The 27981-nt window shown below is 42.8% G+C and overlaps 2 protein-coding genes and 1 long non-coding RNA gene across 5 annotated transcripts in view; 1 reads left to right on the top strand and 2 right to left on the bottom strand.

Annotated features, from left to right (window-relative positions):
* Positions 1-3: 3 nt before the first annotated feature.
* On the bottom strand, positions 4-19574 carry FNBP4 (formin binding protein 4). 2 transcript variants are annotated; one of them, XM_053400398.1, is made up of 17 exons: positions 19312-19574; positions 13254-13346; positions 11636-11772; positions 11196-11379; positions 10720-10867; positions 10516-10645; positions 9577-9918; positions 8538-8736; positions 7828-7952; positions 6742-6846; positions 6031-6164; positions 4886-5061; positions 3943-4262; positions 3253-3397; positions 2900-3156; positions 2240-2397; positions 4-1357 (listed from the first exon to the last, which is right to left on the bottom strand). In XM_053400398.1, the coding sequence occupies exons 1-17, from the start codon at positions 19433-19435 to the stop codon at positions 1267-1269; spliced, it is 2868 nt and encodes a 955-aa protein (XP_053256373.1). In that variant the 5' UTR covers positions 19436-19574; the 3' UTR covers positions 4-1266. The 2 variants fall into 2 exon arrangements, with proteins under 2 accessions (XP_053256373.1, XP_053256383.1); XM_053400408.1 differs by lacking the exon at positions 6742-6846.
* A 623-nt stretch (positions 19575-20197) lies between these two features.
* Positions 20198-27813, top strand: LOC128419565 (uncharacterized). Its single transcript, XR_008331874.1, has 2 exons — positions 20198-20368; positions 27360-27813. It is a non-coding gene; the product is annotated as an uncharacterized LOC128419565 (long non-coding RNA).
* The window catches only part of NUP160 (nucleoporin 160), a 28356-nt gene continuing 22813 nt past the window's right edge, over positions 22439-27981 (bottom strand). Inside the window, exons 32-36 of one of the 2 annotated variants that reach the window (XM_053400375.1) lie at positions 27007-27108; positions 26371-26512; positions 25044-25169; positions 24609-24713; positions 22439-22998 (exon numbers count right to left, since the gene is read on the bottom strand). In XM_053400375.1, coding sequence (XP_053256350.1) covers positions 22912-22998; positions 24609-24713; positions 25044-25169; positions 26371-26512; positions 27007-27108 — 562 coding nt within the window. In that variant the 3' untranslated portion in view covers positions 22439-22911. Of the gene's footprint in view, positions 22999-24608; positions 24714-25043; positions 25170-26370; positions 26513-27006; positions 27109-27981 lie in introns of those variants that run through there. The other variant, XM_053400383.1, reaches the window with a different exon arrangement.

The following is a 27981-nucleotide window of genomic DNA, read 5'->3' as shown; positions in this document are numbered from 1 at the left end:
AGGTTCTGAAGTATAAAAAGTGATTTTATTAATGTATATGTACAAATTTACAAAGCCAGAAACTGGAGAAATACAAACAGCGTTCAACCATAAACTGCCTTTTCTTTCATTTACAGAAAATCAATACCACTTGATTCAGTTTTTTAAAAAGTAAACAAGGGAAAAGACGCAATACGTTGACAGGTTGGATAAATATTCAGCCTGGCTTTAAATGTAGACAAAGACCCTACTTTTGCTGGAACCTGACAAAAGGGGCTCAGAAATGAGTAACGGAGAAATGCTAATTTTCCCTCTCCTCACTGCTAATGGCTTCTAGTACACATCCACCAAGCAGCAGCTACTGAGATGGGGAACAGTGCTGGATAGTGAGCAAGGAAGAACATATCCACCCCATGCGTTCACCAGTGAGCATTCAGAGACAGGAGCAGCTGATGCAGCAATGTGCAGGCACACAGCTGCTGACTGGCTCGTGCTGACTTAAGTGCTGACCCAGCTACCCCTACCTCTCTTTGCCCACCAATGAAGGCATTAGGAACAACCCACCAGTCAGTGCTCAAGTGCTCAGTGGAGGAGGCTGAAAATTGCTTTCTGTCCCACCTCACTATAGCCACACCAATGAAACTATTAGCATGTTACAGCACCAAAAGTATATTCTAGGGTAACATTACAGGTAAAATAGCTAGTCTGATACAGGTTCTAGGACAGAAACAAGAACTGATTCTATGAAATCTAGCAAGAAGAGCAATGCTACCAAAACCAAGGTGCTGGCAAACATTAGGAATGGAACAAGGGGTTCAAATCATGCAGAACTGTGTCTGTTGTGAAAAGAATGTGCATCTTTAATTTGCATGTTCTGTAACACCCAATTGCAAATGGTCATCATCTTGTAGAAATATTTCCAGGAAATGGAAGAACACTTTTGGGCTTAGCAAGGAAGAGTAAAAATGGCAGGTTCCATTTCCAACTCCACAAAGTGCATTAATAAATTCTGGTACCAGCTCTACCCAGGAACTGGACATGACGGTATTCCACCTTTGTGTGAACTGGGATTAGGAGGAATTTAAGACAGGAGTGGTCAAGCCTATTCATTATTTCATAAGCCTATTTGCCAAATACACCTCTAAAAGGATTCACAAGTCCACACAATTTCTCTGTCAGGTCGTTCAACTGAAAAATATGTATCCTCAAAAAGTTACATTTATCCAACAGTAAAAGTTTCTGAACTGTACATGTGTGGTTAAAAAACAAAATAACAACGAAGTTGACTCATGTGCTTGAAGTAGCTTTCCGCCTCTTGAGTCGAGATCTCCAGTCATCAGGCAAAGCCTCAAAATTTGCATTTCTCTCTGCCATACCACTGTGAAGAACAAAACATTAGGATTGCCAGTCAGAAATGGGAGAACTAAAGAAATCAAGATTTCTGATATTTTCCAGACTGTGCCCATTTGTGAAGGCAACCAATCCCCCAAAGAACCTGCTTTCATGTTTTCATGTTTACGTGATACCTACTTACAAAGTATGTATCCGACTAGCATGTCCTGCCAGTGCAAAGATTTATGCTTGTACAATGGAAATGTTTCCTCCTCTCCTCCCCTGTCCCTGTCCTCCCCAAATCTTTCTGGAGGGTTGAGTGAACCCTAGTACAGATTTAGCAGGCACATGGGGGGAGGAAGAGGCGAGTTCTGTTGTGAAAACATAAATCCGTGCAATGATGGGATGTGTTACGTACCACCCACATTCACTATCAATACATAGTATGATATAGCACATTAAATCCATTCTGCATATAAGGAATGTCACAGTATTAATAAATCACTTCTTATGCAAGAGGAAACTAACTCTTTAAAGGAATGCTGCAAGTACATAACATTTCTTTCTCTTCTGCCTCACATACAAGGTTTCCCCCAAGGTTGTGCTGTGACTTCTGGAAATTAGGCCTACAAGCTTGCCTACTGAAACCCCCATATCCACTTCTGTTCTGCATGTGTTACATTCCCCATGTTCAATTTTGCCCAATGCCCCTGAAAACATGACAAGACTCTCCAATCTTCCTTTAAAAAGGAACAGCTACAATTAGACCAACCTAAACCCTGCAGTGGCACAAGTCACTTAAACCAGCAACCATGGGCTGACAGTTCACACCGCACAGAAATCTGGAATCATTTACCTAAAGCAAATCACACTGGGCGATGCAAGGAGTGGGGTGCTATCAGACCGTATCTTACTGTCTCTCTCATACCTGATTAACTGCTGCTGTTTCCATTCCTCAATTCTCTTCTGTGAGATCACGTCCCGATCCTCATCACTTGAGCTGGAGTTTTCTTCCTCATCCAGTTCCCGCTGAATGCTCTGCCACTTCTTTACAAGAGAGGGCATCTTCGTCTTGGTTTTTTTCCTCTGCGGGGAAATATTTAGCATGTTACCCTGATGACTAGAGTTAGGCCTCCACGAACTCTTTATTCTCACTCTCGTTAGGGATAAGGTAGGCAAGACAGGAAGGAAAACAATGATTTTACCCATTCTTTTTCCTTAATCTCACATTAGAGTAGATCATAAAAAGTGTTCTGGCTAGCAGACCACACATCCCAGCACAAAAGCCACAATGGCCTCCAAACAAGAAAACAAACAGAACCAGCTTGGTATCTCTAAGGTGATTAGGCCTCAGGGGAGTTGGTGGACTCAAAGACCTAAAAAGAGCACCTCCTTCTCTAATGTATTTCTGAAATCCCAACAGCTTCCAGTTTTGAAGCTACCAAGCTGCTCATTCCGTACCTACGGTCATACAAGATGTATCAGTTCTAAAGTCTAGCAGAGTAAAATAATACACATTTCAACCTATATGAAGCTTGTCCAATTTTTGGCATGTATAACGACAGGAAGTACAAATTTAAGTACTCACCTTGCCAGCTCTCCTAAGCTTCTTTGACTTCTCTGGAGGTAGTGTTTTGGGTGGCGGTGGGGACAGTGGAGGAGGTGGTGGAGGCGGCGACAGCTGTTCTGTAGTGCTAGTGGCAGGAGCGGCTCCTTGTGTAGGAACTGGCTGTGTGGTGCTGGCAGAAAGACCAACAGGCACACTACACTCAGAATAGTTCATGAGTGCCGGCTGCGTTACTCCAAGGAAACTCTGTTGCAAACTCACCCCTGGGGTCTGAGGGCCTGTATACACAAAGGGGGGGGGGAATGGGAATTATTTCCAAAACACTTTTCCAGGGATATCAAGCAGCTAAGCAGAAGGATGTGGATGTTACTCACCAACACCTATGACTGACTGCCCATAAAGCACTGGACAGCTTCCAATGGTTGCTGCTCGTTGCACCAGTCCAACACTAATTTCGGAAGCTTTTCTCTTAAGAGATTTAGTGGAGAGAGGTGCAGATATGTTGGCCTCAGAGTTGGCCTGGAAGCAGACAGATGTCAATTAGTTTGGTTCTTTTAAATAGTCTCTGTACATTTTTGGAACATGCATGTCTTTTCTTATAAAATTCCATGTAGTTTCAGGGAAATTGTCTTGGATGTGTAGGAGCTTTTACACTAACAAATCAAATCACTGCAGATTATCTGACGGGCAATTTTAGTTCTTGTGAAAAAGCAACATTCATTTCCTCTATCTAAAATCATTCTGTTGGCTTCTCACTTTGCAACATCACTATCACAGCATGTATTTCCATATTGTATATGGGTCACACAAATCCGTTTTCTGACACACGTTTTACAAGGGACTTTGGCACAAAACTTGAATGGCAGAAACAAACTACTTTTCATTTACTGACTGCCATAGAAGATTGTAGTAGAAAGTTTATGCTACAGGCGGCAATGAGGGCAGGACGGTTTTACAATATAAAATGCAAGAATGCAGAAGATTCACAGGTCAAAGCTGCATACAATCCACGCCTGATACTAGCTTTTATAGAACTGCTAGAGGGTCCATATGCACTAACTTACTTGGCTGTTGGCAACTGCTGGTCGGAGAAGAGGTTTCAGTACAGCATCTTCCTCTGTTCCTGGTGCTGGTGGTTCCTCATCTCCATCATCCTCCATCTCTACTTCCTGTATTTCCCCATCTTCCCCTGGTGGGGGAGGGGGTGGGGGTGGCGGTGGGGGAGGGGGTGACTCTGGAGGGGGTGGTGGCGGTGGTGGCATTTCCAAAGGTAAAGGGGGCTGAAGTACAGGGACAGAGGGCTGGAGCACAGTCCAAAATGGACTGAGAGGCACAAGAGAGGTAGCTGAAGTTTGACTAGAAAGAGGCTCTTTAAGAAGAGACCCTAAAAATAAAAAAAAGAAAGAACACCATGTAGGTGTTTTTTTTTTATCCCATACCTGCAAGAACTATCCACCCATCTTAAAACTTTCCTTCCACTGTTATGCTGCTTCTTTTCAGAGAAGAAAAACTTCATTGGGAAAGTATTATAATGATCCCACTAACCAGCCCCCAATTTTAAAAAACAAAATTGAAAAACAATATAAGCAGAAAGAAATTATACTTCCCATGTCAATATGGGATAGGGGGTATGATATATGAACCACATGCATAACAATTGGCAGAGATATCTCTAAAGTTGGGTAAAGCTGAGTGTGAGGAACTTGTGGCACTATGGATATTGCTAAACACAGGACCACAGGGCTTGTTAGCTGTGGCTGATGGGCACTCAACACCTGGAGGCCAGCAGGTTCCCCATCCTAGTACAGAAAACTGTTTTGCAAGAAATGCACTAATTTCAGTTCCTCTCCACCTGGCTGAATACTGCAATACAAAGAAGGATTTCTGAGCAAGTGCCTTTGGTCACTGAATATACTTACAAGAAGTAATAACAAGGAGCCTACCTTCTTAAAAACATTATTCCAAATTGGGTTAACTTTCTTTTAGCAAACCCTCAAGGTCCAGTACCTGTAGTATTATCAGATGATTCTGCACCAGACTCCATTTTCTCCTTTAGTCCTTGTTTAGGAAGAGCTTCCATTTTATTCTCTAGGATTTGCCCCTCCTCTTCCTCCTCCCCATCTGGGAACTCCCATTGGGATTCGCCTGATTGTTCGTTAACATAGAAATAGCGTCTATGATCCCTAAATCACAAGAAAGAAAACAAGGTTTTATGCTCTCGCCCCTGCACTGACACAATGATATAGTCCTCTCCCGCGACAGCGGAGTGCTCTCACAGGAAGAACCTCTTACAGTAGGACTGCTGTTCACAAAGGCAACAAACAGCTTTGAGGAAGGATTTGCAAGATGGGCTTACTCCAAACTGTTTGCGCTGCTGGCTCTGTGATCACAGCCCTGACCCTCCACTCTAAAAGTAGAGGGTTATTGAAGCAGCTTGTGGCTGGTGTGCAATTAAAGGTTCAAGGATGCATTAGGAAATAGACTTTTTAGGTAGTCTCAGGATTCATTTCCTTCCAGAATAGCAAAAAGAGTAACAGCCCAATTTATGAAAGATGGCTGCTCCCCCATGGACTGCTGCAGTCACATTTATGATACTCTTGGTGTCAGACATAGTGAATTGCTACAGAGAGGGAGAGGATCTGGGAGCTGAAAAACAAAAGAGCAAAGATTTCAAATAAACAAAAAGAATCAAGAAAGCCAAATATAAGAAGAAATAGTTTGGTCTGACCTGCTGGCAGGAGACAGTTATCTTGTTCTTCGTTGAGATCCTCAGTGAGGGAGCTTTCCATAAGGACACAGGCGTTACTTGGGAGCGGAGTTCCTGAGATCCTGCAATGTGCACAGAGCTCTCGCATGCGCGACCCCCCAAGCCCGCCCTCCTTAGCGCATTTACACTCAAGAGTAAACACCAGCTCTGTCCAATCGCGGAATCAAATCCATTTCAACACACTTAACACAGACTTTATATTTCTCCAATTTTTGTGGCTGGCTGAAACTCTGTATGTGCCAGAGGCTCTCTGCCCGCTCAGCACCGCTAAGTGCAGCTGCTCTCAGTCTCCAGACAGATGACGGCACGTCGGCAGGTGGTGATGGTCACAAATCATGTCTGAGATGTCAAAGGTGAAAGGTGAAAAGGGGAGAAGAGTGCGTACCTGTCCCAGTGGCAGGACCAGCCTTTAGGGGCGGCGTTTATTTCATACTGTTTTAGCTGTTCAGCTGCATCTTGCAATTTGCGTTTGAGGTAGTTTCCTTGGAGAGCTCCTTCCCGCCAGTCTGCAATACGGGTCTATACCAAGCAGGCAAGGGAAAATAATGAAAAACCTGTAGAGACAATTGGTCTCATGCACATCACTTTCCACTTAACTTTGCAGTTCTACACAGTGGGTGGAATTCAGTGTCAGTTGTTGTGTTTGCACACACATGACAGCTTGCCAGACAGAACCATCTCTTCCTCTCCTAACCCAATGTATGCTGTTCTGTGGGTTCTACTGACCCCCCTGTGCCAATTTTGGAGGGCACAGGGGGCATGTAAGCGAGAGGGCTGGGAAGCCCAGTTGCACAAGGAAAAATCAAACTGGTTAGATGAATCTCACCCAATGTTAGCAGCACTAATACAAGAGTCAGAACTAATGACAGAGAACATGATGAGAACTACATGTACATCAAGAAAGCCTCAGATACGTTACTGGACTAAAGCATTCCGCTTGAGGGCCAAGGGGGAGGGAGCGGGAAGGAATGAGGGAGAGGAAGCCTGTTATCCATGCCATAATACTTAAAACTTCCTAGATTCCTATCACACTGCAATGCTGCCAGTTGTTTGGCTCCCTATGATTAATTTTCAATAAAAGGTAAACTTTCGTTACCTCAGTCTGCAACAGTAGCATGTGGAAGTTAGAGATGGATTGTCTACTGATGCCCAAGAACTCCAGCTTGCTTATCAACATGTTGGCCAGCTCTCCAATCTGAAACTGCCAGAAGTAAAGCAAGCAAGGGGTCAATAATTTTGTGCTAGTCACAATGCACAAGGCAATTGCAATGCTGAAGTGTACAAGACACCATCTGTTTTAACAAAAAGAGGTGTGATCTGACCAGTAACTTACAATTGGCAAAAAATTGTGCCAAATTCTGAAAGTATGCTCTGCCCACAGCATTAGCAGCCATTTCGCAGGAATACGTTGAGGCTATCTAATATTTTCTCTACCTTTAACTCAAGTGTTACACATGGATAATCCATATGGCTAATACAACTATTTTCAATTTATTCTCATACAAGAAGAGACTGTCCCATTTCCCAGTGCCAACATCTTCTAAACAGCAACACTTAATACAGGGATAATAGGTACAGGGAACACACAAAGAACATAATGGCTGAATGTTATTTCCAACTAAGTATTTCTGACAGACATTAACAACTGCATTTAAGTGCCACACCTTCCTAATTCCCATCAAGAAATACATTATTTGCTACTAATACCTGACACACGTCACTAAAAAGCAGTATCAGAAGCACTCCTACGGAACAATAACCTAGAAGAATTTCAAAACCACTCTGCACAATAAAGCTACACAGCTTTGAAGTCTCCTAGCCAAGGTTAAGTACTGATAGGGATCTAAAGGCCAATATAACCCACAAGAAGGGTGGCAGTTTCAAACTGAGTTAAACTACAAACTTCATGTGTACACATTCATTGTGTGCTCAGATTCCAGGCAGTCAATAATCAATTGCATACTTTAGGTATCTCCAATCAGTACAGCAGCACCTAATCATGCCATGGAAATCATGTGTGGCAATTTCAACTGACTGAAGAAAAGATAAAGTAAAAAGGAGAAAAAAGCCAACTCAATTTGAAGACATTTGGAATTGGAATTAAGTGTTGGAATTGAAGACATTTGGAACTGCCTCAAGTAATATTGCTTAGGTTTCACAGCAAAACCATAAACCCACATACCTTTAAGTCCTGCTCCTCATCTTCTGCTTTGAAAGTCCCTTGTGTTTTCACTTTGTCTTGCAATTCCTCTGTGTCTGGCTCATTGTCCGAGTTCTGCTCAGCCACTTCTGGTTCTTCTTTCACCGCTGAACAGAAAACAAGAGGGGGTGGGGAGTGTTTGTAAGCCATTCTCCATTTAGTGCCCAGTATATATTCCCTTTTACAATGGACTGGCATAGGTAAGAAGAATGATAGGCAACTTACTTGGGGAAGGGTGGGGAGGAGAATCCTGCCTTTTCAACCTACTATGTTGTATTATGTTTTTCTTTAACACAAGAGGAGACCATTTCAGACACTGGATTGGAATTATTGGTGTGACCAGTATCTTCCTACCTCAATCTTGGGGAGACACACCTAATACCCACTTTAAAAACTTAAGGGTGGGATTCACCTATGGAGCCCATCAGCAGAAGCTCTGGGCAAGGGTTTCTGCTTGTGCAACAAGGTTTCCCCTGTCCTTTCAAATTAGCTCAGGGGCGGAGGTCTGGAGAATATGCCAAACAGCACACAGGGGGAGGAGAAGAGGGATTGTTCCATCTGACAAGCTGAAATCGTTGCACAGACAGAATGTTCATAATAGTGCAATGCTAAATTCCACCAGCAGTTTCCCTCCTTAGTAACACTAGGTATAACTGAAGAGCCAAAAAGGGTCCTAAGCAGGAGACTCTTACCTGCTTGTCCAGGTTCAGGACTCTCTTGACCTGTCTTGCTAGACCCTCGGCTGGTGGATTCTGGGCTGGCAACCCCAAAGAGCTTCCATTTTCCTTGCTTGGGTAGCAACCGTCGTGCTAACTCTGACTGACTTCCATCAGAAAGTGGACTGGAACCCGAAATACTCCCATCACCTTCTTCTAAAGCGCGTAGCTCTGCCTATAAGGCAAAACATTATTTCAGTGCTGGGGAACAACTTATTTGTTTCTCTTCCTATTCCTCTGCACTTGTCTACATGTCCATTCTCCCCCTTTTATTTTACACAGCTAGTACAACTTCTCTGGACAGAGATTACTTCAGAGGCAGTAGGCTTCAACACTGCAGAAAAATAAGACATTTATCTTTTTCATAAAGTTATCCTGTTAAATGCAAAGGTTCCGCCTGCACCTGATTAGAGACAAACTCAGGCTGCTTGTGTAGTTTTAAGAGGTTTCAGATGCAGGATTGCTACTTGTGCACCCTTCTTAAACCGTCATATATTGAAAAGGAAGAATCAAGTTGAGGAAGCAGGCAAGCAAAGATAGGATCAGAGCCTACACCAGTCGAGCTGTCCACTCCCCACCACAGGACCAACTTTACATTTTATATAATTCATTTGTTTAAGTATTTTAAAACTATAAACTTCTTTGAATGCTTTGGCAGAAAGGTGGTATATAACTGCAATTGATCAATCAAAATTAAAGACCAATGGCAGGCCAGACACAACCTTGGAAAGAGGGGGACGACGACGACGACACAATATAAAAAAAGTCTTCTCAAAGTGTTACACTACTCAAACCACAGTACACTACTTTGTGACTAGAAAAAGCAACATAACGAGGAATGAAGGAAACAACTTGCCTTGCCCTCTGCTGTTCTCAAAATTTCTGCATCATTTCATTGATTTGTTTAAAAAAATCCTCAGTGAAGTTTCAGTGGTGGACCATTTATAAAATCGACAGCAGAGAGAGGCAAATGGCTCATAGAAGAGTTCCCACAACTTCACTGCAAATGACTTACCTTCTTCCTCTCCAATACCATCTCTAGCTCAAGAGTATCCTGCTCCTCTTCCTCCTCTGCACTCTCCCCTGATTGCACCACACTACACAGGTCCTCCTGAGAAGGGTCTTCCCCAATATCTCGGTTGCCTTCTAGGTGCTGATCAGCAACAGTTGCTACTTGCTCTGGTGCCACATCATCTTCCACCAATGGATCCACCTCCTCCTTACAGATAACCTTCCGCCTCCAGCGCTCCTCTTCCTCCTTCACCACCTCAGGAAGTAGTGGAGCCAGCAGTGATGCAGCCACTCCCTTTTTCTCTTCTTCATTACTTGAAAGGGCCTGAATACCTTCATTCACTTCCTGTGAAGGCAATATGATTTTGCACCAAATCATTAGCTTCCTGTAGTCAGTCACAGAGAACACTAATAACCTACTTAAAGAAAAACAAGTTTCTAGTTCTCATTTTGCAAAGTTTGCTAGTGTGTGCGCCCAGCATTTAACAAAGGCCCTGGAATCAGGGCTTCCAACAAAATGATGAGAATTTCTCAGAGCATAAAAGTCCTATTTTCCAGACTTAGTAATTGAAATCCTTTTAAACAGAAATGCCAGAAACTAATCGAGGAACTTATACATGCAAACGCTGTGCTCTTCCACTGAGCTATCCAATCCCTCCCATCCTTTTATGGCTCTCTTGAATTATCCATATGCAACAAGACAGATCTGTCTATAATTTATTTATAAAACCCTGATAATATGACTTATGCTGTGAACATGCTCTGCACAGGAGTTCTTGCTCTAAAGTGCATGCAGTTCATTCTTGCTATCTTGCCATCTGGAAAAATAAATCAGATGCCTACACAGTGCAAAACAAATAGAGAAAAGTGAGGTTGCTGTTTTTTCTTCTCTTAAATTTCCATTAAAAAACAACTATTTTAAGCCAGGCAGGCAAATACTAACCTTCTTCAATTCACGCTTCACAAGAGTTGCCCTACGTCCAGCACTGCTAGCAGCTGTAGCACCACCACCTTTTCCCTGGGAGCTTAGGTCTGCAACCACTTGGCAGTTTTCTTCAGCATCTGTCACAGAACTAAGAGAAAAGCAAATTCAGCAAGGGAAACTCAAGAAGCACCAATTCACTCTCCTCTTCTGTGCCATTCTTACCTGGGCTGGTAATGCTGGATGCCCTGAACTTGTGTTGCAAGGTACTGGGGCAGCTCCCAGGTAACCTCATTAGTCTGAGTATTCCAGTAATAATAGCAGCCTGTGTTTTCATCCCAAACTTCTTGCCAGTCTCCCATCTCCACTCCAACTATAGGAAGAATGCAAGACTTCAGTGAGCATCCTCTCCAATCTGAGTATCCTCAGCTTTGCTCTATATACCTAGAGAAGATTGCAATTATATCCTCTCTCATCACTCTCAATTGTTATCCCACCCAACATTCACCAGCTGCCTTTAATAATCCTTTGAAGGCATAGACCTGGTCAGATAGCCAGAAAAGTCTCCCAACTTTCATCTTCACTCCACAACCAAACTGCTTTCAGTTAGAAAAGACAAGGTAATTCATGGATTATCAACCCTTGCAATGCCTCTGGTATAGAAGCTTTTGTAGTAGCACAAGCTATTACATGGAGCTCACCTCCTGACAGGGAGCACTGAGTGTCATATTGCCACTCAGCCACCTGGTCTGTTCCATTTGCAGTTGCCAAAACTAGACTGGAAGCAGACTCCTTGGGTTCTGGGCGTGGAGGAGTTGGAGGTGGAGCAGTGGAGGGAACAGTGTTCTCAGCAGGCTGTGAAGGTGCTGTAATTGCATCTATTTCCTTTAAAAATACAAATAAGATAAAACAGGACATCATTTGACTCAAAAAATTAAGAGTATTTAAATATTTGGTAATAATGTAGAAAGAGAAATTGCTCAACCCATACATCAAAGATTTAAAACATCTATCCATCAGTCTAAGGTTGTACACCTTTTCATAGAAACTGTAATGTATTGTTGTGAATATCTGTATGTTCTACCCAAGTTGAAACAACAGGATTAATTATTGAATGAACCAAAACACAATTCCTACTAACCGCTAGGAAGTTGGCCAGGGTACTGTCAATGTCTGTTGAATTATTGCCATTTGCATCTGTAGACTGCGCTGGTTTCTCAGACATCTCACTGTCTTCTTCATCGCTGTCTTCATAAGCACCAAGTAAACATAAGCCACCTAGAACAGAAAGTCAATGTTGACCATAACTGAGATAACCTATACTTGATCTTAGCCAAAAGGCCAAGAAGCCCTGAAAATTTGCTCCAGAGAGTCCTCCAGTTTTTGAGGATGTCCAGGGGGGTGCAGGGGATAGGAGGAGAAAGTTTCATTGTGCAAGTGGAAGTCAGCTGTGCTACTGGAACAGCAATGTTGGATACAACCAGTCTTCCAGACACTGGCACTAGTGTTGCTTTCCCAAGTCTCACCTCACTGCACAGAATAAATTATCTGTCAGAGACATCAGAGTGCCTTGCACTAATGTCAAAATTCTTTTTTATCCACAAAAGACAGTCCTGTTGTCTTTGCTTTATCACTAGTATGTGAAATAAACACTGGAAAGATGCTTTCCAAGTTTTTCCTGTAAGAATAAACAGCTCATCTGCCCTAATTTTCAAGGAATGGTTGCATGGAAAAATCTGAAAAAGCAGGCAGTAGTCCCATAGTCCTGAAAAGACAAGTTCAGTCAAACATAAATAGACTGAGGGTTTTTTTTTCATATTAAAGATGGCATTGAGGCCAAAATTCTTAATGTTTACAACCTTCTATAATCTCTAAATCCAATCAGCCCCCTCTAAAAATGAGCAACAAGCCACAGTAAAGTACCCCATGTATTACTAAAGTAAAACACAAGACAAAACGTCTGTTAATAAACAACACTAAAGGCATCTGTCAGGAGCTGGAGTCAGGCAGGGGTCAACAATAAAACAATATAGCAGATGATGTCCATGAATATAGCAAATGATGTCAGTGAAGTCAACTCTATTCAAAGAAACAAAACAGTTCAGTCCTGGTGGTCACAGCTACCCTTCCCAGTAGGTCTTGCCCCAATGAAGCAGTTGCGAGGACTAAAGATCTGTCTTCCCACCGCACTCTAAGGTTTCCCCCACCCTTCCTTCCCTAGCAGCCTAAAGCTTCATTATCTTGTCTCTCGTTGCTCTGCTCTCTTAATTTCTCTGCATGTTCTGGGAGACCAAGGGGGAAGGGAGCTGCTCGCAGCAGGCAGGGGAAACTGCCTGCATTCTTCAGCAGCCTGCCTCATCTCTATCTTCTGGTCCCCCTCCTCTCCTATCTGAGTCTGAACTGCGCTCTGCCACAGCCTCCTCTTGCTCACTAAACCCTGCTGCCTCTTCATCTTCCAACACCTCCTCCTGTCTGCTCCCTCTTCTCCCTCGGACCACTCATCATCGTCCCACCACCAAGAAGGTTCTGAACCTTCTTCCCTTGGGGGTTCCCCAGCTGGTGCCTCTGACTACTCCTCTGAATCCAGCCAGTCCATGACAGCATCCTTCTCTCACAAGGATTTGTTTGTTGCTTTCACATTGTTCTTAAGATTGGTACACATGCACTGTATACCAATAACTTTGTAACTGCATATACTGCATATACTTTGTAACTGCAGATTAAGTTAGTACTAAAAGGGAAATTGAGAAAGGTGCTACCTGTTGGTTTGACAGCTACAGGCCCAAGAGGCATGCTAGCTTGAGGCGGGTTTGGGGCTGTCCTTGGAGCCTCTTCAGTCACTTCAAATTCGTCTGGAAAAATCAAATGCAAAGAAACAGATGAAATTGGAAACTATAGTTGATGCCTTCTTGGTTTGCTCATACCATGAAGAGAGGAGAAAAAGGGTCACATGAGTGGGCAAAAGCTTTCTTCATATCTCAGCTCACTAATTTAAGATATGATCATCTGAATACAACCACTCTTAGAAAGGCCATCCTTAACACTTTATTTTTAATTTTCTATTACTATAACATTTGTGAATCAAAAAAGCTCCAAAAATGAACACCTACTTTTAACTCACAGGTCCAGCAATTAAAGTCCCCCCCCAACAAAGCTTTAAACCAGCAATTTGTTTATTGAACTGAATAAAGCATTACACTAGTTGCTGTGGGTCCCCACTTGTATTTTTCAATTCAAAACAAACCCCTAAAAGTGGCTAACAGCATTAAATCAGTAAAATAAGCATTAAGTACAAAATTACAAAAACTAAAACAAAGGTAACACAAGTTCAGAAATTCAGTTCTACAGCAGAAACATATGACAGTAAATACAACACCATTAGATATTTGCCATGATTTGAAGAAATAGCAAAAATTCTACCATAACAAAAACAAAAGCAACATTTAAAGAGAGTAAAGTGGTATATAATTTAATTAGCATACATATTTAACTAGCAATACCAGGGGATAGGGGAAAAAATACTTAAGACACACTGGAATGAGATATAGATATAGGGAAACTCTCTATTTAGGGCACAAGCCCCTATGCTAATTAGCTTTTTATTGTTTTTAATCAGTTTTAGAGACAGCAGCATGCTGCTAGAAAGAGCAAAACTATATCTTCAGTTTTGGCCAATTACAATCATAACATCATTTTTGGTAGAGGCATCTTTACACCATTCTAATAATTTCTTAGCAACTTGCCAGAAGATTCATTTTACTGTGCAATATATAAACAGCTGCATGACATCTAGTCACCTTCTCTGATTTTCATAGCACTTGCATCATAACACTTTGTTGTGGGAAAGCACAATCTTTGCCCCCAGTTAGAGTAATCATTGTTACTGAACGCTATGTAGAATGTGGTTGCCTGAGTGTTAAGACATTCCACCTGGGTAATTCCTGTGCTGTTGCAAGTGAGAAGAAACAAATTCCACACAGTGTTTTAATTATTGTGTCTGACCTTAAATGTGCTACTACAACACAAAATCACTCATCTGATTCTATTCATCTCTAATCCATCCCCTTACCACCACCCTACAAAACAGCACTTCCTTCCTCCTGGACCCCATTAGCTGGGGATAGCCTGTAACACAATCAACTTGACATTTTTCTTATGAGTTACTAGTTTATAAATACCCTAAAAAAAAGGTAAAGTAAAGGGACCCCTGACCATTAGGTCCAGTCGTGGACGACTCTGGGGTTGCGGCGCTCATCTTGCTTTACTGGCCGAGGGAGCCGGCATACAGCTTCCGGGTCATGTGGACAGCATGACCAAGCCGCTTCTGGCGAACCAGAGCAGCGCACAGAAACGCCGTTTACCTTTCCACCGGAGTGGTACCTATTTATCTACTTGCACTTTGACGTGCTTTCGAACTGCTAGGCTGGAAATACCCTTACAGACAGATAAATAAAATCAGTATCAGAGAAAGGCTACAGCAAATAAATCAGCAAGAATTTACAAGGCCTTTTCAGCTCAACACAATCATTTGGAATTCCCACCTCAGGAAAAACATTGAGAGAGGCAGTGAAAACCTGGTTCTTTATTAAGCTTTTTGGATAGTGATGCTATACTGTTTTATACTGTTTATTATTATTATTATTATTATTATTATTATTATTATTATTGTAATGTATTTTTCTGCTAAGTATTTTATGGAATTTTATAGTTGCCAACTGCTTTATTCTTTGCTGCTTTTATTTATAAGCTGCCTGAAAAGCCTTGAGGGCTAAAAATTGCAGGGTATGAAACAGAGTAAATAAATAATAAAAACCATTCTTCCATGCACCTGGGAAAATCCTAAAACAGTTTTCAAATAGGCTTTCGCACTTGAGAAAATATATTATCAGTTCCTCCCAGCATTGTTTGCATAGCAGCTACTCTCTGTGGACTGCTGCTGCAAAACATTCTTCTCACATTGCTGTTTAAAGCCCTAAGTGACTTAGGCCCCAAATACCTGAAAGACAGCTTCCCAACAGACTATACTGCGTACTAGGATCAGCAAAGGGGGCTCTCTTGGAAGTTCTGCTACCCTCAGAAGTGTGGGGAATGGCAGCCCAGGAGAGGGCTTTCCCTGAGGCAGCCTCTAATTATAGAACTTACTTCCCAGATGTTTTTGTCATATACAGTGAGGGGGGGGGAAGTATTTGATCCCCTGCTAAATTTGCCCACTTGCCCTCTGACAAAGAAATGACCAGTTCATAATTTTAATGGTAGGTTTATGGTAGCTGTGAGAGACAGAATAACAACAGGAAAACCCCCAGAAACCCAGAAGACAAAAATCAGAGATTGATGTGCATTATCATGAGTGAAATAAGTATTTGATCCCTTTGCAAAAGATGACTTAGTACTTGGTGGCAAAACCCTTGTTGGCAATTACAGAGGTCAGACGTTTCTTGTACGTGGCCACCAAGTTTGCACACATCTCAGGAGGTATTTTTGCAGATCCTCTCCAAGTTAGTAAGATTTCAAGGCTGATATGTAGCTACTCAAACCTTCAGCTCCCTTCACAGATTTTCGATTTTTGTCAAACCCAAGATTTGACAATACATGGTCCCGTCCATCGTCCCTTCGATGTGGTGTTAAGTGTCCTGTCCCCTTAGCAGAAAAACACCCCCAAAGCATAGTATGTCCACCTCCATGTTTGACGGTGGGGATGGTGTTCTTGGGGTCGTAGGCAGCATTCCTCCTCCTCCAAACATGGCGAGTTGAGTTGATGCCAAAGAGCTCGATTTTGGTCTCATCTGACCACAACACTTTCACCCAGTTCTCCTCTGGGTCATTCGGATGTACGTTGGCAAACATGTGCTGTCTTGAGCAAGGGGACCTTGCGGGCTCTACAAGATCTCAGTCCTTCACGGCGTAGTGTGTTACCATGTGTGTTTCATGGTGACTATGGTCCCAGCTTCCCTAAGATCATTGACAAGCTCCCCCCATGTAGTTCTGAGTGGCTTCATCACCGTTTTCATGATCATTGCAACTCCACAAGATGAGATCTTGTATGGAGCCTCAGACCGAGGGAGGCTGACAGTTATTTTGCGTTTCTTCCATTTGCAAATTATTGCACCAACTGTTGTCACCTTCTCACCAAGCTAGTTGGCAATAGTCTTGTAGCCCAGTCCAGCCTTGTGCAGGTCTACAATCTTGTCCCTGACATCCTTGGACAGCTCTTTGGTCTTGGTCATGGTGGCTACTTTGGAGTCTGCTGGATTGATTGCTTCTCTCGACAGGTGTCTTTTGTACAGGTACTGTTAACGAGCTGGGATTACAGGTAAGACCTCTCCCTTACAGCAGGTGCTTCTAATCTCAGCTCCTTACATACAGTGAAGATACCAGGTAGCCTGACATCTGGCTGGTTGATAGGGGATCAAATACTTATTTCACTCATTATAATGCACATCAATCTCTGATTTTTGTCTTCTGGGTTTCTGGGGGTTTTCCTGTTGTTATTCTGTCTCTCACAGCTACCATAAACCTACCATTAAAATTATGAACTGGTCATTTCTTTGTCAGAGGGCAAACGGGCAAATTTAGCAGGGGATCAAATACATTTCCCTCTCACTGTAGTTTCTGCCATATGCTGAAAACACCTAGGCTTTGACAGTAAAGGTACCATATTTTTCGCTCTATAACACGCACCCGACCACAACACGCACGTAGTTTTTAGAGGAGGAAAATCCGTAGGCATGCCACCCGTAGGCATTCCCTCCATAACACGCACAGACATTTCCCCTTACTTTTTAGGAGGAAAAAAGTGAGTGTTATGGTGCAAAAAATACAGTATATTGTTTTGCGGCACTCTCCTCTTTTGGTGAATCTAAACTGTTTTGGTTGGTTTTCCTGTTCTACGTTTTATAACCATAAACATTTTACTTGGTTTTAATAACTATATGATTATATTGTTGTAACCAACCATGGGTATTTCTGGTGACGGGTTGGTAAGAAAACTTATAAATGTGTACATGCATGCACAAATCAGTGTACATTGTGCTTTACAAAACAACACCCCCAACAGAAACAATTAGAGCTTGCAGTCTAAATAACAATGGGGTGCATAACTATGGAAATTTTAACAAATAAATAAATAAGCTAAAAGATGCAGATTTAATTATACACGCCTACAACATCCATATTCTGAAGCTACAGGGCACATACTAAAGCACATCTGGGTCTGGTTAGTGCTTGGCTGGAATGCCACCTGGGAAATTGGCAAAATATAAATACAATATATATTACATAAATAAAAATGAGAACACCCAAGAATAAGGAGATGTACATAATATGAACTATACTACACTGTACTGGTAGCAGGATTGCTGGTGAGCACAATTAGAAAATGCATCCAGTCACCTGTCCAGATCATTCTCTCTCCTACCCACCCCACAGGCCAAGTTTGACAGGTGGGTGGGGCTGTCTACCTGTCAATCACCAGGCATCACAATTACATTAGATGACCCATTTTTGCCTACATGGTTTAGTGATGATTAGCTGATCACTGAGTCTTGTGGAGCATTATGCATGATGCTTGGCAGGCTCACAGCTGATTGTGTACAACCTGTGCACAGAATTTCCCAAGCTCTGACAATCCATTGATAGCCAGTGCTTGGGCAGCCCTGTGCAAGGAATATTGTAGAAAAAGCTCCTTTAATCCAAGCTCTGTCTGCAATAGACTTCAGATGTAGGACAGGTGGGTGGCTTGGCTGAAAGGATCTGGTGGGCCTAACTGAGCCTGTGGACCAAAGATTCCCCACTAATGTCGTAGAGTAACATGGAGTCAGCATCCTGCTCCATCATACACCAATACTCCTGACAATATACCCGCTATATAAATATGCACAAGAGGGCTACACTAATCCCTATTGAAATGGCAGCATCAGACCAAGCTAATTGCACAGGAACCAAGCAGTCTAGGTAGAACAGCAGACTGAACAGGAACTCAGAAACATTGTGTCTCCTGTTAGGTAGGCTAATCCCACAGGCACAGGCCGGATCAAGAGAAAAAAAAGGAAGCATCTATATGTGTATTTTGTGTACAGGATAGAGCAATCACCACCTTGGAGAACGAGAGGGTCATGACTAGAAAGACAGCAGAATCCTATGGGAATTTACATGGAAGTTTAATTCCATTGTGCTCAATGATGCTAACTCCCAAGTAAGCCCGCACAGGATTTCAGCTTTATTTCTTTACACAGCTTTTGCTAACTAGATTAAAGGAACAATAGAATTAAGCTAAACATATCGAAGAACAAGAGCCCGGGAAAGGGGGGAGGGGCTGAGGAAGCACAGCGAGTATCAACAAACCCAGGCAAACTGACTAGGAGGCCTGGAACAAGTTAGGATCTCCCAGCCTCAGACTTCCCGTCTGCAAAATGGGCAAAAGCAACGGCCCAGGTCATCCAGTAGTGGGAAGGGCGACCGAGATTAAGAATTTGAAAGAGCCCTTGGGAACCTCATAAAATAAACAACGAGGACTAGGATAATGGTGTTGACATAGTGGAAACGATGCGCCAGTGCAAGGAACGGGGCCAGAAGGCGGGCAGCCGGACACACCCGGGTGACACGATCAACCACAGGGACCAAACTACTGCGCAGGGGGCGGGAGGGGGCCTTATAAAGAAACCCTTAAACGCCCGCCAAAAAACCCCTGTGCTCTCGCGGTGGGGAAGCGCCCCATTGAGCGTCACAAGACCAGGTATCTCTTTCAGCAGAAGCCCCGAAGGGACACGAAGCCCCCCGCCAAGTGCCTAGGCCGCGCGGCCTGCCTGCCTGCGCCCTCACCCGCTTCCGACGCCGAGTCCCCCTCGCCCGGTGCCGCTTCTTCCCGGCCTCCGCGAGGCCCAGGCGGCGACAGCTGGAGGATAGGCCTGCGCCCCGCTGGCGCCGCCCGCGACTTCTTCCCCATGGGAGCTGCTCCGAGCCTCACTCCGCCCGCGCGAAGGAGACGCCGCCGGAGAAGGCAGAGGGAAGAGGCCGGACGAGGCGGAGAGAAGCGAGCGGCGCCTGGGCCTGCCTGTCCGCCGAGGGTGGGGCGGGGCGCAAAGGGTGTCGGGATGCCGGGGCGGGGCCTGCGCCCAGCGCCGCCCCGCCTGCCAGGCGCGGCGCCGGTTTCCCTGACAAGGGCCCCGAGCGAGGGCAGGCGTGCGCGCGCCGACGAGACATTTCTTAGCGCATCCCTTCGGCATCCTTCTTCCACAGCAACTACTCTAATCATAGCTGTCAACGTTCAGATTTGAAAATAAGGGATCATCAGCCTCGAAAATAAGGGATCAGCAGCCTCACCTGTCCCGGGGACAGAATATCTAACAATCCGGGAAAGCAGCGGGAAACAGCGCTGGAATAAGGGAATTTCCCGCAAAAAAGGGAAGGTTGACAGCTATGACTCTAATCCGAACTTAAAAATGGAAAGCGTAATGCTGGTGGTCAACAAAAGAGGTTTAAAGGCTGTCTTAAGACAAATATTTAAAAATGTAGTATAAACACCAACAATTGGGAAACACTGACCTGCGAGCGCTCCAGTTGGAGAACAGCCTTTACCAAAGGTGTCATGGGCTTTGAAGACACTCAGACTCAGGACGCAAGGGAGAAACGTGCTAAGAGGAAGGCAGGCTTGGCAAATCCACACCGTGATCAACTCCCGCCCGGAAACCAATGTCCCCATGGACATGTGGATCCAGAATTGGCCTCCACAGTCACTTACGGACTCATTGTTAAAACTGTGTTTATGGAAGACAACTTTACTTGGCTACGAGTGATCGCCAAAGAAGCAGCTACTTGCAAGGCAGCCCCGAGTTCACCCACTCCTCATGGGACTCATAATGTGACTTAGCAACAAAAGGTACTGTTGTTAGAATGTAGAATATAAAGAATAACTCAATAATGATAGGTATACTCATTATAGAATAAGGCTATAATCTGGGATATGATAGGAAGTCCAACTACACCTTTTTCTGGTTTTTTCGTGAATAAATAGATAAGACAACAAAAGATAGTAAAAATATGAATCAGTTTAATTTATGTAAGTAAACAAAATACTACTTGTGTATGGTTTTTGCTTACACGGATTATATATATGTTTACTCAAGATGATGTACAATACATATGTATATGTTATACGATATATTCTATATGAAATGTGTCATATAAGAGATTGTTAATAAAACAAAACAAAAAACATAATGTGACTTAGCGAAGGGCCACAATTACAGCCCCAGATGTTGCTTAACAGTCAAAAAGAGTTAAAACTTCATTTTCAGGGTTTGTCGCATGCAAGCTTGAGCAAAATTGAGTGCACAAGAAGAGGGTATGGGCAATAGTGATTCAAAACAGGACAAGAATCACCCCTTTAAAATATATATACTTGAGTGTCAGCGATAGGACCTGGAGATGTTGGGCTATTATTACCGAGGCTGTCACTTACACAGGGTGGGACTGATGGGAGGAGAAACCCAACGTTTGGATGCCTACAGGTTCCTCCCCACTCTGATTTATATACTTCCTTTTCTCCAAGTAGCATAGGGCAGCATAGAGGATGCCACCACTCTCATTTTGTCCTCTCATTAAAGTAGTGACTGCCCCAGGTCACCCAATGAGCCTCATGGTTTTTTTGAGAGAGGTGAGGGTTGAACCTAGGCAACACAGCCCAACTCTCTTAAGCCTCTACAGCGCTCAGCGACATTGCCATTGTCTGTTTGCATTTGTAAAAATTAGCTAGGATAAAATAAAATTGCATTTAGATGTTTGAGACTATGCATTGACATATGCATTCTTTTGCTGGGATTGCTACACAATTAACAGAACAGATAAAGGGGAAACTTTATTTAAGTAACAAACTTTTTAAAAAAGCATTTGGAGAAAATGGAAGGTGATACTTCCGAGTGACTGACCTAAATACACATATTTTATTTCCATGGAAAATAGCTCTGTGATAAGGATGTATTATTGTGTCAAGCCTCGCCCTCCAGATGTGCCCTCCAGATGTTGCTGAACTCTCATCATCTCTGTCCATCAGGTATACTGGCTAGGGCTGATGGGAGGTGTAGCTGAACACAGGTAATCCACCCCTGCTCTAGTTTTGCCCCAGGGTAACGTAGCCCTTGGTCTGAAAACAGTTCATGTTATACACTTTGTATTCCATTCTAGTTTTTACTGGTAAGAAACCAGCTAGAAAACTAGGCCCACATCTATGCTCAAACACTATCTCAATTGCGCAGGCGTCTAACTGCTTGGTTTTCTGAGGTGGACAAGCATATTGAAAAGGCAGCTCCAGCAATGGTTCGCCTCTCCAAAAAGTATGTGTATATGTAATTCTTAACATATTAGCGCCTTACGAACAAATGACAACTGCTTGGCATCCATTCAGAGTCTGTAAAAGCAGCAGGGCTCTGCTGGCTGTGATGCAAGATCACTTTTCTTTAATAAAGCACTGGAAGTGGCCATTTTCACATTTTTTACATCCTCCTTTGGTATCCCTGCATCAAGCCACTCGCACAGGCACTCCTTTGGGCCTGCAGATCAGGACACTGGCCTCAATGTCACTTGAGAGAATGTGGTCATAACCCATACCAACCATCAATAAAATGGCATCTTACCATTTGAAACTCAGATAATGCTAGCACCTAGGTTTTTGTGTTGCTGATGATGTCATTTACACTCAAAGTTGCAAAAGAAATATTGCACAATTATGAAGCATTGACATTACTTCAGTAAATTTTCCACTGGAACAAAATTGTCAGTACAGTCAGGAATAGAAACTTCCAATGAGAACTAGTAAATAACTGATCATTATCTGTTCCCATTTCCTCCTTCAATGGAAATATCAGATCACACTTTCTATTTGTCTCCTTCAAAATACATCTTTCCCTATGGAAAGATGCACTGCAATAAGCTATTGTGAAAAAAGACTCTGGATTTTTAAACAAAGTTTTCATTTTATTAAAGATAATTCAAAAACTGTCACAATAAATAAGACCAACATTAGCTCCCATATATAGTACAGTATAAGGAATAATTCAGTAGAAAGATGGTAGGAACATGCAATGTACAACCAGGGTTTCATTGCTGGAAATGATTTAGCACCCAGTTCGGCACAGGCTTAAAAGCTTAAATTTAATTTAGCGTCCCCAACATACTTATTTTAAAAAGTCTATCATTCCCTGGTAGGGAATGTTTGGTTCATTGTGAAAAAATAGAATTTGTAATAATAGCACCACCAGCAGCGCACAGGGTTCCCTATGACTCCAGCCAATCCATGCAAAGCAAATGCTTCACACATACTTCATGCCATTTATGCACATTAGCACAGTCTTTCTTTGTAGCTTTGTCTGAAGGGCCACCAGGCACAAGGTGATTAAGTAAAGTCACACAATCCAGGTCCTTCTGCTAGTTCCGACGATACAGAAGATCCCGAGTTGCCTTATCAACCTGGTTTTGGTAGGCCTCTAATTTGTCATGCACCTTCTGATATAGCTGGAAAGGAACAGAAGTACAATCATTTTCTGTTAATAGGTATAGTTGAGCGATTGAGGATGCAAGAGATACAACTGCCCTTTATTGCCTTATACCAAATTTTGCAGCCTGTAAGGTAAAGGTAAAGGTACCCCTGCCCGTACGGGCCAGTCGTGTCCGACTCTAGGGATGTGCGCCCATCTCACTTAAGAGGCCGGGGGCCAGCGCTGTCCAGAGACACTTCCGGGTCACATGGCCAGTGTGACGAAGCTGCCCTGGCGAGCCGGCACCAGCACAGCACGCGGAAACGCCGTTTACCTTCCCGCTATAAAGCGGTACCTATTTATCTACTTGCACTTAGGGGTGCTTTCAAAATGCTAGGTGGGCAGGAGCTGGGACTGAAAGACGGGAGCTCACCCCGCCGCGGGGATTCGAACCGCCGACCATACAATCGGCAAGTCCTAGGCACTGAAGTTTTACCCACAGCGCCACCCACATCAGCCTGTACTGACTCCCAAAGCAGCTGATAACAATTTAATTTCAACAGAAAATGCTAAAGATTCCTGCAGTATTTTCTGACCCCCAGCAGTTGATTACATAGTTCAAGTTTCAACCTCTTCCCTTCAGAAAGCATTAGGGCAGCAGATGGAACTGAGCTCTAGCTCATGATAAACACATAAGCTTTATAAACTCCCTTAGTCATGAAATGGGCGGGGACGGATGGACCTGCAGCAGGTAAGTTTTATTATAGTATTTTGCATCTTCCCAAGTGAAACTTAATTTGTGGTAAAAATTTGCTGGAAGATAGACATTTCTCTGTGCTGGTTCTTACACCTTTTTCAGGAGACTGAGTGCACAAACTGTTGTAATAATCAGTAACCAAAACGGCATGGAGACAGATATAATTGATTTATACAGTGGTACCTCAGGTTAAGTAAGTACTTAATTTGTTCCGGAGGTCCGTACTTAACCTGAAACTGTTCTTAACCTGAAGCACCACTTTAGCTAATGGGGCCTCCTGTTGCTGCCGCGCCGCATCCTGAAGCAAAGTTCTTAACTTGAAGCACTATTTCTGGGTTAGCGGAGTCTGTAACCTGAAGCATATGTAACCTGAAGCGTATGTAACCTGAGGTACCATTGTATATGAAAATATTTTACCACATTCTGGTTCATCAAAAATCTTCATATGCCTCTTGACCTAAGGCACAATATTTGTAATCATATCCTATATATTAATATCAAATACATTCAGTATCAAGAAAGCTTGTAGTTGCCCCACTTTAACCTTATCCACCATGTTTTCTAAGAAGAGTGCATTTGCAGCTGCTTGGTAGCTAAGTCAAAACAATGGGTCCAGGCCTGGTTTCTTGAGGAGTATCCACACCACGGCATTTTCATGATGGCAGGGACAACCCATTACACCGTGAAGTCACACACTGGACCTAATCTGTCAGCCCAACCCCCCTAGGTTATATTTAATAAGCCAAGGATCAAAAGGCATATGGTCAAGCACAGAGCTGAAAGCACCTTGTGCACATCACCAAGTTACATACATTCAAAGTGATACAGTAAGATATGACAATCCACAGCACTGGACACATTGATTTCTATTTTCCTTCAGACATACTTACCACTGTGTTATGGTGATTGGTTGCATTTTCTCCTAGCACTTGAAGAAGCTGGTCAATTGCAGAATATGGAAGCCAAACCATTGGAGTTGTAGCTGATAATGGGAACTAAAAAGAAAACAAAACCTTTAATATAGCTGAATGAGACATTAGCTGAATGAGAAACATCCCAAGTGCAAAGAATGTAAAACCATTGTACATGGCAGAGGTGGGGGAGCTGGATACAGCATACAGTGGTGCTCCAGTCTGGAGTAACTAGGGCATGAGTCACTTTGGCCAGGTCTCTAGGCTGCAACATGGTCATCCAGGAGTACTCCTTGTCTGTGAACCTGTTTTTTTCTTAGTTGTTCCATAATTCTTCAAGCTAGGTGCATTCCATCACTTTTTCCCATTTGTAAAAAAAATATATGGTGGAATGAACTGAATACCCAATTGTACCTCAATGCCAAAGTAATGAGGTCCTTTCCCAAGTAAGGCATCCACATATTCCAGCACCAAATCCACAGCTTCTTCCAAGAGGTCATAGTTCAAATAGAGGCGGAGAAGTTCAGCAGCATCTACCATCTGCAGAGAAACAAATGAAACTGAGCAGACACTTACTGGAAAGTCTTTTTATATTTAAGAAGCTTAGTGGATGACAGGTAGCCCTCATTACTGGTGAGATTTATAAGAACCCAACACGAGACACACAAAGCATCCTGAAAAATAACCCATTGCAGAGACTCTTTGTAAAATTCTGGACTGATTTGTTCTGATGAAACACAACTCTTTTATTTCTTGCACTCAAGGCCATGGCTAGCTTGCTTCCCTGTCTTTCAGATCCCTGTGTTGCTGCCAATTTCTACCCCCTTAAACATCTGCAAATTATTTCCTTTATTTAACAAATGCTTAAAATGAAGAATCCAAATTGTTTACTGGGGTTGAAAGGACTTTGGGCACCATGGTGGATAACCTACACCAGACAGGGTGTGTTGCTGTTGGTTCTGCCAGATCTCTCAGAGGCTTTTGTTATCATCTGAAATGTTTGGTTGATATTTATTTTATTATACAAATTCATAAACCACTTCACAGCCTGTGGGCATCAAAGCAGTGCACAATAAAGTAAAATGCTATAAAATAAAAATAAGGTAAAATGCAAAAGTCACAAGTTGTAACATCAAAGTTCCCATTTCATTTACAACATTAAAAAAGTAAAGGTAAAGGACCCCTGACAGTTAAGTCCAGTCGCAGACGACTCTAGGGTTGCAGCGCTCATCTCGCTTTACAGGCCAAGGGAGCCAGCATTTGTCTGCAGAGTTTTTCCAGGTCATGTGGCTAGCATGACTAAGCCGCTTCTGGCGAACCAGAACAGCGCACGTAAATGCCATTTACCTTCCCGCTGGAGCGGTACCTATTTATCTACTTGCACTTTTGGGCGTGCTTTTGAACTGCTAGATTGGCAGGAGCTGGGACTGAGCAATGGGAGCTCACCCTGTCGTGGGGATTCGAACCGCCAACCTTCTGATCGGCAAGCCCAGGCTCAGTGGTTTGGACCACAGCGCCACCCGCATCCATTTACAACATTAAGAACATGCAATTTACTCACCACAGTGCAGATTTTAGCTCCTGAATTACTATTATTTGACAATTACTCAAGCTACAAACAAGTGTCACTGAAACTCATTTATCAAACTTTTAAAGCAGTCAACAGGGAAGTAATGAGCCAGCATTGTACATTTATCCTCCCCTGAACACCAGCTTAATTGTGCACAGATCAGGTATTTACTTTGTAACTGTTGATAAGCCAGTTAGGCAAGGGCACTCCATGAGACAGCAACTTGTTGATTACACAGCGATGGTATGAACAGTTCTGAGACTTATATCTGTCCAGGTAGGAGGACAAAAGACGCCATGCTTCATCTGTTGCACTGCAACACAATTGGAATACCATTAAGAGATGGATGGATACATGCATGTTTCTGGCTGCCAGTGAAAATCTCCATTCCCGAATCTTTTGATGGTTCACAGGGGAGTCTACACATCCCCTTTGCACAATCTCTTGCTCAACTTTTTATGTGTGAACTTGTTTTCTTCTGTTCTTAATTCAGTTAAGCCAAAGTTTCTGGACCCCCTAGAAAGCGTTGCCATGTGGTTCTATTTGAAGTACAAGAGCCACTACAGGACGTCCTTAACATTTGCACTAAAACCATCATTCAAAATATACAAAGCAAAAAAGAAAGCATGAATGAACACTTTACGACTGCTGCTTCAAGATGGTTTGTTGAAGACTAAATGAAGCAGGACAACCACAATCCTGAAGTGCAATTTCTGGTATTTTATTAGCAAGAAATATTTATTTCCATGCAGATTTCTTGGACCACAAAGTACTTGCTTTCTTTTCCTGCAAAATATATCACAGTACCTGGTCTCCTTGGTTGTGATGACTGATGACAACTGATTTGCAGCTAGCCAATCCCATGCTTCTGTTAATGCTGCTTCCCCTCCAAACTGGAGTTTAATACATCTGGAATACAAATAACCAGGTACACTTCAGATACTGTATGAACAATAATAATTCTAACCCTTTTTATTTATTTATTTTTTAAAAAACTGATTGAATTCTTCCCACCCACCCCATATGGAGTTATCCCTGCTTTGTTCTAACAACTTTATTAGATTCTCTGGCTGAGAAACAATCAAGTTCACCTGAGCAGGAAACTGAACCCTGGTCTTACTTTTCCAAACATTCCATCTTACAATTGCTCTTTGCTTCAGTTACAGATGCTGAAGTAATGGCTGTGCTCTAGAACCCTACATATGCACCTGACTGTGCTTGATAAGGAGATCAGTGAGCTTATTGAATGCTTCTACTATTCATGGAACATCTTTGCTTATTCAGGACTGTATCAGTGACTGTCACCCATCTTTAAAACATCCTGCCACAACTTTAGCCGCCAGCACAAGTATCACTGGTTTAGTTGCTACCAAGGTAGTTGAAATCAGACTGATACCTATGAAAATGGTAACATCAACACAACAGGAAACGATTGAGAGGTTGTACAAACCAACCACAGAAGCTTAAGTCAAAGTGAAAACGTGTATTGGTAATAGTTTCAGGGCTTGATTACCCAGCAATTTGTTCCAAGGATATTTGAGACTCTCAAATGAGAGTTGGCCAAGGCAAAATATAAGATTATGAGCAAGAAGACATCAAATGCTCTAGCCTCAATGCTGTCATAATCACTCCCACTTCTTATCACATTCTCATATTACTCAGGCTTAGACATAGTTTTAAAGCAAGAGTGTATGATTTCACTTAAAAAGTCCGTACTTTCATATCTGAATATACTTTTTCCAAAGGATGAAAAGATAGTTCACTACTCACATTATGTACTTA

Source organism: Podarcis raffonei, chromosome 1, assembly GCF_027172205.1.
Source record: "Podarcis raffonei isolate rPodRaf1 chromosome 1, rPodRaf1.pri, whole genome shotgun sequence".
In the NCBI taxonomy this organism is placed as follows: domain Eukaryota; kingdom Metazoa; phylum Chordata; class Lepidosauria; order Squamata; family Lacertidae; genus Podarcis; species Podarcis raffonei.
Note: the sequence above shows the minus strand (reverse complement) of the source record. Positions and strands in the feature narration are given on the sequence as shown.

Excerpts from the sequence above, each read along its gene's own strand:
- FNBP4 (XM_053400398.1), bottom strand. The coding sequence starts at position 19,435 with ATGGGGAAGAAGTCGCGGGCGGCGCCAGCGGGGCGCAGGCCTATCCTC. Across the intron at positions 2,398-2,899 it reads AGCTTAGGAGAGCTGGCAAG|AGGAAAAAAACCAAGACGAA; the intron begins GTGAGTACTTAA and ends ATTTCCCCGCAG. Across the intron at positions 1,358-2,239 it reads AAACAGCAGCAGTTAATCAG|TGGTATGGCAGAGAGAAATG; the intron begins GTATGAGAGAGA and ends TGTTCTTCACAG.